Source organism: Oncorhynchus kisutch, linkage group LG24, assembly GCF_002021735.2.
Source record: "Oncorhynchus kisutch isolate 150728-3 linkage group LG24, Okis_V2, whole genome shotgun sequence".
NCBI lineage: Eukaryota > Metazoa > Chordata > Actinopteri > Salmoniformes > Salmonidae > Oncorhynchus > Oncorhynchus kisutch.
Genome location: NC_034197.2, coordinates 34,799,475 through 34,809,790, shown reverse-complemented (window position 1 = coordinate 34,809,790; position 10,316 = coordinate 34,799,475). Strand labels below are relative to the sequence as shown.

The 10,316-nt window shown below is 43.4% G+C and overlaps 1 protein-coding gene across 1 annotated transcript in view; it reads left to right on the top strand.

The window, feature by feature from the left end:
* Positions 1–1,558: 1,558 nt before the first annotated feature.
* Positions 1,559–10,316, top strand: part of slc6a8 (solute carrier family 6 member 8) — a 28,529-nt gene continuing 19,771 nt past the window's right edge. Inside the window, exon 1 of the mRNA XM_020459503.2 lies at positions 1,559–2,576. Coding sequence (XP_020315092.1) covers positions 2,264–2,576 — 313 coding nt within the window. The 5' untranslated portion in view covers positions 1,559–2,263. The remainder of the gene's footprint in view (positions 2,577–10,316) is intronic.

Sequence of the window (10,316 nt, the reverse complement as noted above, 5' to 3'; positions counted from 1 at the left end):
CTCAAGTATTATTATTATTATTTATTTTGACATGTTTGCATACAGATATGTGACACGTATTAATGACAAAATAATATGCAAAACAGGCAAACGTTTTTTTTTTGCTGAACAGGTGGGGCTCAAAATAGTTGGGACTCTGCCAAAGTTCTGTAGTAAAGCAGTAGCTCAGACCAACAGTTGAAATATTAAACTGATTCATTCTGTCAACATCCAAGTAATCCATCCACCAGGAAGACAGTAGGACTTATTTCCAGCATATATATGCCTTTACTTCCACTTACAATGAACTCTGGAGGGGTAATATACATACTGATGAACAATTTGACAAAATCAATCATATATAAATGGAATAATAGAACTCACTTTGCATGTGTGTAAATAAAGCATGTGTGTCCTCGCGTGCCTTTACCTTAGCTATCCTAGTATGGTAAACAACATTTTGACAATTAGTTATGTAACTTGATATACAATTCCTTCACCAATAACACTTTCTATGTACAACATATAGTATGGATGTTTCTATTTGAAATGAAACTACCAGACATTCCAATGTTAACATTTACACATAATTACATTTTTGTCATTGCAGGTGTCTCCTTACTAATGATATTGCGTTTAAAGACCAAATAGTACAGTTTGATTGTCTAAATATTTAAATTTACGATAAGATAAAGGCCCACTAATCATATGAGGAATGTTTTAGTGTCAGTCGGGTAATCTAACACTCATCTGACTCCCTTTAGCGAGTTGTAGCCTACAGCAGGGGTGCAACTTTGGTTATAGAAGTGGGGGGGACATAATATATACATATATATATATATATATATATATTTTTTTTTTATCCAGTCGGATAAACACTCCAAACAGCCTACCCGACCGCTCGGAGGCGTCCGCATGGTCCTAAAGCACTCCGTTGCCTCGTTTTGTATCACATTCCAATGATAAAACTGGGGGGGACAAAAATACAATTTCAGAATGTGGGGGGGACATGTCCCCCCGTCTCCAGTGAAAGTTGCGCCCCTGGCCTACAGTATGAGTGAGGAGGATGGAGGGTCTGGGTGGATACACCCTCCATTTTATCTGACTCCCATGCACTGGGATTCTGGGTCAAATTGCTTTCTTACAGTAATGTTGAATGATGAACAATCTATACCTTCAGGTCTGTCTTACATTCTGATGTTAGGCTATAAGCTAATACTAACTGAAGCTTTGACAGAACTAAAGTTAGAGCTTGTTCATCATTCATCATAGTGCGAAATATACAAATTCTTTCCCAGTGAATGTGTAATGACACGGGTTGCCTAAAGGATTTCATGCCATTGAACAGCAGAGCCCCAGTTCTATATTCCGTGCTTTTGGCAGGCACACAATATCAGTGCACCTGCAATATTGACATAAATTATCGCCCTCGTAGGCTAGACAATGTTGAATGCGCGTCTTAATAATTTCCTGATATTCGTTGCAACAGAGCTAATACAACTGATAAGGCAACTGTGTCCTTAAGGATGGGGGAGGGATGAAATCCAAGTGACGTGCGCCTCAGTACCATCGCCGCCGCACCAACCCTTTTAAAGCTGCGCGCAGCTGCAGGCTCAGTTAATTGTCATACAGTGCACCAAGAGAGAGTAGCTAAGGATAACCGCGATAGACCTATCATATTGTCAGTATTTTTCCGAAGCGAATGAAGCCAAGGAGCAGGATGATCTAGCCTCGGAATCTAAAGACAAAACCACGAATGTAATTCCGTTACATTCGTCATCGAGCGCGCGCAAAGCCCGCTGAGTTTTTCGCCTCGACACCCGTCTCCTCTTTGAGAGATAAGTTCCCATGCGATTCTTCAGACTCACATTCAAGTGTTTCGTAGATTGTTTTTGAAGGTGCTCTCAAATTCGGTGATTTTCTTTGGGGGCAAGTGTCCTTTATTTTTTATACACCTCAAATGTAATAAACATTTAATTCTGATCTCCGTCTCATCGTTGCGCGTTTGACATTGCTATACGATAATAGAGATACAAATTATACCTATTCAAGTGACTTATCATACCCTTAAATTAAAAAGGGGAAATAAATCAGATCCTATTCCCATAGGATTGCCAGAAGAAGAACAAAGGACCATCTTCGGGTCCAGGGAAATCGACCCGAACGAATAAAAGCTTAAGAAAGCTGTATCTATTGTCCTGAATCGTCACCGATCTTTTCACTGGTTTCCTCCTCAGTGTTAGTGGGAAATTGAGGGTGCATTGTTTACAAGTGCGTAATTGGCATGGAGAAACCTGCATTCGAAACTGACTGCTGTGCTGTGAACGTGGTCCTCGGGGAGGAGAAAAAGGGTCACCTCATTCCGAACGGAAACGGGCACCAAGCTGGCGTGAACGGAAGCCTCATTGGTGGAACTGACGGGGCAGGATGCGGAGCCACACCTGGCACGATGTCGTCAGTGGAGAAACCAGTGCCAGGGTATCCCGAACGAGAGCAATGGACCAGACAGATGGATTTTATCATGTCCTGCGTCGGCTTCGCTGTAGGGCTGGGAAACGTCTGGCGCTTCCCTTACCTATGCTACAAAAATGGTGGAGGTAAGTTAACCAGTAGCCTAAATAAACCAGTAAAAATCTAAACACAAAATACTGAAATCCCTATAGGGCTGATGGCTCTCCTGTCCCATAATAAAAATTCCCTAAAACAATAGAAAATGTGGCTGAGCGAATAGCATGTTGCCTTGAGATGTCTATGTGAGGAATTGTATAGACGTCATAGCATCCAAAGCAATAATCATATGATCAGCTCCTGTGAGGGCACTGCAGGCATCTCATATAGCAGTAGCTCACATTCTTACCCACACAATTATTTTAGTTCATATCAGAAACGGTATTACAGAGAGACAATATCGCTTACAGTGCCCACCTTGATATATTTTAACGCCAGTTCAGGCTGTCTATCTATTCTACTGGCTGTTCATCGTGAAGATTATCGCACAGTGTACACCGTTCTCTACCCTTGATCAGAGCGTCAGGTCATACCTCACATATGGGCCTGCGTATGACGCTGTGTGACGGGGGTGGATGTGGTTGAGTCCTGTATAGCATTTATATACACATCATGTTGCTGGAGAATGTCAGAACAGAACTCACATTGCCACTGTATTATCATTATCATTTGTGTCAAATTGATTGCCATATGCAAAACAAATATATATATATATATATATATATATATATATATATATATATATATATATAATCATAATAATAGTAATTTAACAACAAGTATAATTCAACTGATTTGTCCATTTACAGATGAGAATAGTCTAAATTTAAAGAGATTATACATTCATCATACACAGTGCTTGGATAGATTGGCTGTGAAACAACATGGAAATTACAGTTTTGTTCCCACATCAAAACATAATTTAGTTTGTGTAATAAAGACTACATTAAAACATGACTTACTGCTGTCAATAGAAACCTGTGTGTAGACTTGATGGTGAACACAGCTTTGTCCATTGAAATGGACAAAAAACAATACCATTACCAGCTTAACATCTCAGACCAGGTTCGGATCTATAAACTCAGTGGAACAAACAATTGGATCTTCTTGTAGTTTCATTAGATTGAAATTGCATTTATTGAGAAAACTTTGTGATACACTCTACTGGCAAGTCCTTCATAAACCTTTCCTAGATAGGCCTGTTTCGACACCCTTAGCGAGTCTTCTTACAGGCTGGGAGACCCAGGTTTGAGACCAGGAAGGGCCTTTACACTGTTGCTGTTTGCAAATTTCGCTACATTGGTGTCTGTGGTGGGATTGTGCCTTAGGGGCCATTGGAGAGGTGTGCACAGGTGAGGGACTTGGTATAGTGAAGCGTGGGGACACGCTCTCCTGAATGGTGGGGATAGTGTAACAAACTTTGCCTGGGTAGGCCTGTTATGATCCCACCCCCCAAAATAGATCATCCCTATTGGAGCAGTGGTTAGCAGGTCTGCTCATGGGCTGGGAGACCTGGGTTCGAGATGAGGGCGTTCACTAAACATCGCTACAATAGTATAATGATGAGGTCTGTCTAAAATATGAGTGTGTGATCAAAGAGAGGTATAGTGTATCTGCCTCAGTGAAATAGCCGTCTCCATGTGCCCTCAATCATCTGGACAGCAGCTAAAATGTACTCAATGAATGAAGGATTTGTCTCACTGAATAAGTGATGCTGTCTCACTGAAAATGTGTATTTTTGGGGGTTTAAAATACGTGGCTATTTGAACAAAACTACATAACCATGCACTATCTTTTTTTAATAGAGTATCTAGACAGTGATCGATATGGAGGGATATTATGAAAAACAAAGTGGAATTCATCACTGTCTGTCAGTGAACGTATGGTGTTTCGGCTTCCAGATAGCTCAGGATCTCCAGAGTAACAATATATATTTAGTGTAAAAAATGAAACCAGAGAGGTGAACCTGAATAAATACTGACTATATGCTACACAAATATTTGGTTTGTGTATAGAGTTAAAGAAATTGAGTAAAGAATGAAATTCCTCTGAATCTCCCAGGCTAAAAATGGTATTAGGGCTCCGCTTGGTGTTATTATTACACTTGGGATCCAGGAGCAACATCATCTGGGATAATGTTTCTATGTATCCATCCAACTATTTGGATAAAGGATATCTCTGAGGCGGTTCAGGTTGACCTTACCGGTGGTGGGCAAGGAAAGGGCACGGCGACCAGCTGGTGGGAACTGTAAGAGAAAACATCAATTCTGTAAAAAAAACAAAGAGCTTCAGTCGTGACCTGACAGTGAGAGAAAAGAGACATGTTAAAGAGACAGGAGCGAGCGTTGGGTGATCCCTTAAATTTTCCTCTTAAAAAATACTTGTTTTACCCCCAACTCGGAGCTCCAAGGTAACATGAAGATGTTCTCCTAGTTCAGGTTGCCAGACTCAGTGTGTGTCTCTGGATTTGTGTAAATTTCCTTGGAGACCCCTGCAGGGTTCTGCCAAATCAAGTCAAGCTGCCCAAGTTGAAAAGGTCTTGTTCACACAGACAGAACCAAGCTGCTGCAGAGTAGATCTAATGAGATGGCATCTCTGCCATCCCTCAACTACAACAATGCACTGTGAGGGTGTTTAATGCCCAGGTACATTGGATGAATTTCATTTTCTAATTTGACGGTATCCCTCATTCAAGTGAGACTTGGGTTTAAGTCTCTTTTAAATCTCTTTCCTATTCCCATCAGTTGTAACATGACAGGTGGATTAGTTGCCATGGCAAATCATCTGCTGTCATCGCAAGGACATTCTTGTCAAAATCTTTATATTTGCCTATTTTGACGTGTTATAATACAAACATAAATGTATTTGCCAAGTGCAAGTATCTTCTTTACCTGTCAGGAAGCATTGTCAAACATTCTATGACTGGTGTCTCTGTACATTGTAGTCTGTATTGATGGCAATTTTTCTGAAGTTTTAGAATCTGACTTGTCTATACTATCAAAGCAATATAACGACATAGACCGTCTACTCAAAGTACAGTTGCCTATCACCATCATACCTTTTACAATATTCACCATTCTTTGTGCTCCTTTCAAATAGAGAGAAGGCATATCTATCAACGACCACATCGGTAACTATCCTATTGTCACATCCATAAACACATGTTCAGTATATGGGTTCATAGCACGCAGCACAGGTGATAACTCTTCTCTGAGAGTTTGTCTGGGAGCTGTGGGATTTTAGGGTTCTTCTGTGATGGGGTTGCCTTCTCTCTAGCCAGGGCAGTACTGTACTGCGTAGCCTGGCCTGCTCAGCAGCAGCAGGTAGCACCCAGTCAGACAGCAGCCTTACAGCCTGTAGATTTACGAGCTCTGCAGTGAGCTCTCTGATTGTCCTTGGCAGTGTGTCTGCAGCCGTGCAGCGGACTATGTGTTCTCGTCAGAGCAAAGGACCCGAACATTTAAGCCATGTTACTACCCACCAATAAGGCCCTTTGGCATTACACTGCAGTGAATATTGTCAGAAGCGTATGTTTCTTATTTCGGTCATCAGATAAGGTCATGCACGGTGTCAGGCAGGCTGAGTATGTCTTTGTGTTGTTTTTAGGCCTTCTTTTGAATCAAAACCGTAAAGGGATTGTCAGACAGAGTGGGCTTCCAGTTGGGTCCAAGTCAAACACTTAGTCATTTGCCCTCTTTTGTCAAATAATACATAATGTTGAATTAATGTTTATGAATTTATCTTTTTACACAGCAATCTGTAAAGTTTATTTTCTGTCAGCTTTAGTTATCCAGCAATTTGTTTTTAGCAGAATAATGCTCTTTGGCACAGTGTCTAATCAGTGTACGTCACACTATCAACCATCATGGTGGCTTGCCTTTTGCAAGTGAGTCCAGCATCTGAGCGGGTGTGATGCGCAGACCGCAGGGTTACAGTACGCTGGCCCTTTGCCCCGAGTGACATCATCTCCTCACCCCACGTGGACGGGCGATTATGAAGAGTGTCTGTTAATCTTTTAATCTCCTTTCTCTGACTGGGAGCTGGTGTGGTGGGGTGTGGTTTGGTGTGGTTTGGTGTGGTTCGGTGTGGTTTGGTGTTGTTCGGTGTGGCATGGTGCGGTCCGGTGCAGTGTTGTTTGGGATATGGCTCAGCCTCAGGCAGGGAATGGTAGGCTATAACCCCCAGTTAGGTCAGCTCAATGCTCTGGGGATATATGTAACGCTATACTACATGATGTCACCTCAGGTTAGCAATGCGTTCGGGCAAATGTCTGTGTGCTCTCTGACCTGGCGTTTAGATAAGACCAATTACACCCTGCACAGCTTTTCTGAATGATGTTTATGCTGGTGTAGTGCAGCAGAGAGAATTCATGTTCAATATGGTTGCCTTCCAATAATCTCTCCTTTCTACGGTGTGCACTGTGTACTTGTTCCCTACAAATGTAAACGCATTGGATTGGTGTAGGTGTAACGGATGTGAAACGCTAGCTTAGTTAGCGGTGGTGCGCGCTAAATAGTGTTTCAATCGGTGACGTCACTTGCTCTGAGACCTTGAAGTAGTGGTTCCCCTTGCTCTGCAAGGGCCGCGGCTTTTGTGGAGCGATGGGTAACGATGCTTCGTGGGTGACTGTTGTTGATGTGTGCAGAGGGTCCCTGGTTCGCGCCCCGGTATGGGAGAGGGGACGGTCTAAAGTTATACTGTTACATAGGCATGGGCTAGAGAGGGAGTTTCTATATACCATTCATTACCTTTCAAATCCATGAGGGGAAGTAAACAAGTGCACACTTTGGGAGAAAAGGAGAGAATATTGGGACGCAATTTAGGTTTTGTGGTGATCTTTGCAGTGTGGGGTGTGTAGTCATTATAATGAAGTAACATACATGGTATCTCTGCTTGAACGAAGCACATGAATGAAGGGGATGTTTGAAATGTAAGCTAATCTATTCTATTCCCGAATTTAGGACACTGCAGTTATTTCTTTTTTTGGATGAACAAGCACGTCTGGCAACAACCAACTGTGCTTTAAAGAGGTGTGCCAATCTCTTGTGCCGTAATCTCATTGTAAACAACATATCCACTAACATGGAGATGACCAAAGGGTGATCTGTCCAAGTTTACTGGCTCTCTTGGGAGTTGAAAATCAGGCTTCATGAGCAACATGTAAAGTAGGGTACTCAGTTGTAGGGGAAAGCTAAGCTTCACAAAATAAGAGATGAATGACAATTATTGTGTGATTTTGACAGCATAGCACATTGTCATTTACAAATCAATACAATTTGCAATTGTTTTGTTGTTGCTTCAGGAGTAATATCGCAGGACCATACAAGAGATTGCATCTGTGCATAGAAGATACCATTTCCATGTGAATGTTAGGGGGGGGGGAGGGTGTATGTAGGGTTGCAAAATTCTGGGAACTTTCAATACATTTCCTGGTTTCCTGAAATCTCAGTTGGAGGACTCCCGGACTCAGGAAGGAATAAGCAGGAAATCCAGCATCCTCCAACCAGTTCCTGGAATTTTGCAACCCTAGGTGTAGGGGAGTATTTATATATTGTCATGTACACCACAACAATAAGTCAAATCCAAGTCCACACGTGTCCCATTGGAGCTTGGTCAGTGTTTTGAAGGTTGATATAGGCAGGGCCCAAAATGATGCACCTGCTGCTCTATTCTTGGTTAACCCAGAACAAAAATCGAGTGTAATTTATTTTTTAGATTTATGTAGTCTGTCCACAAGAGATTCCACCTGGTCTAACCAACCTCAGTTGTACTGCTATATGCTGCATTAGCTGCTCCTGTTAGTTCACTCAACTAACCAGAGAAAGGGATTCAAAGGCCTGTCAATACTTAGCGTTCAGAGCTGCTCCCGACACTTACTTAATCAAGATTAGAAAGCTTAGCACATGCCATATGTACCTGAATTGGTTCTCTATTTGTGTGACTCAGTTTAAATGTGAGCCTTCCTCGGGGTACTATGAATAACTTCCCCAAAAGTTAAGTATACCAAATATTGTGTTTTCTCTGAAAACATGTAGAAGTTTTGTAATTCATTAGCATTTTTTGTTAATTAAAGATGGCCATTTATTGAAAAGAGAATTACAGTATCAGTAATTATCATACATAATCACTATATGGTGAGGTGATTGCATCTACCAGCCAGGCAGGACCTTGTTCACCATAATCACATAACTAGCATGTTCACCAGTGGTAACAACATTACCTCAGTGGGAGATGCCATTAACAGGGGAGTAGCATCTTGTGGACAAATAGCTCCTCTCTTTCTCTCCCTCTCTCACCATCCTCCTCCCCTATCCTCTCCTCCCCCACTTCACTACACTCTCTCTATATCTGCTATCTAACTGTTTAATTAAGAGGCTGAGCAGAATCTCAGTCAGGTTCCTGTCTCCTGACAGGCTGGAATGCCTCAGTGGCTCTGCTAGCTCTGACTGGAGTCACGACGCACTACGTAGCTCCTTCCCCTTCTGCGCCATAGGCAGCGTCTGTCTGACTCATCGGCATGCCGTCACTGAGTCGGTCCTGTGTCTGTCTCTGCGACTGTCTCTGCGACTGTTGTGTGTTTTGTGTGTGTGTGTGGGTGGGTGTGTGTGTGTACACTCTCACACATAATCACTGCCGCTGCTTCTATAGCAAATGCTTTGTTTCCAAATGAACAGCCATTTACATCAGCCCTCACAAAGCCCACATGACTACACATTTTATAGATGCTTGAGAGAGAGAGACAGAGAGAGAGAGAGAGACAGAGAGAGAGACAGAGAGAGAGAGACAGAGAGAGAGAGAGACAGAGAGAGAGAGACAGAGAGAGAGAGAGAGAGAGAGAGACAGAGAGAGAGAGACAGAGAGAGAGAGAGAGAGAGAGAGAGAGAGAGAGACAGAGAGAGAGAGACAGAGAGAGAGAGACAGAGAGAGAGAGAGACAGAGAGAGAGAGAGAGAGAGAGAGAGAGAGAGAGAGAGAGAGAGAGAGAGAGAGAGAGAGAGAGAGAGAGAGAGAGAGAGAAGCTATTCTTCCCTCTGATGCTGGAATCTTTCTTTCAGGTCAGTGGTGTATAGTGCGTGCAGTTCCCCAATCTGACTGAGTTTGTCAGGCGTCTTCAATACAGTAGTAATGGCAACAGTCTCCTCTTAAAGAAACTGCTTTAGCCTTGAATCACACCCTGTAGCTGTTCACACGTCTTTCCTTTAATAGAGGTGCTATTATGTGTTACTTTCAGTCACACCCTAGATATGTGTTGAACTGTATGAAGGGATTGTGATTGTGTTCTCAGGCTGGTTTACATGCTGAGAGTCCCCATTGCTAATTCAGATTGGGTTGTCAACCCCATCCTCTTCACAAAGGAGAGCCTTTGCTTCTGCGCATCCATGTCTCTTTTCTGTCAGGGAGGAATTGGCTGTTTCCACTAGCCTGCAGAGCCTACGTTACACAACGGGTGGTGCTTTTTATAACGCAGCCCATGGCCCTCCCCGGCGCTCGATGTCAGCCTATCAGGAGACCTCTGGGCTGAAGGTGACGTCATCTCAGCTTCATTCAGTGCAGCACATTGTTCAATGGATAATCTGCGTTATAGGCTGAAGCAGGAGCTGACTACCACTGCAAAGCCCCCTGTCCCTCCCTCCCTCCCTCCCTCCCTCCCTCCCTCCCTCCCTCCCTCCCTCCCTCCCTCCCTCCCTCCCTCCCTCCCTCCCTCCCTCCCTCCCTCCCTCCCTCCCTCCCTCCCTCCCTCTACTCCCACCACTCCTCCCTCCCCTCCCACCACCCCTCCCTCTCCTCCCACCACTCCTCCCTCCCCTCCCACCACCCCTCCCTCCCCCT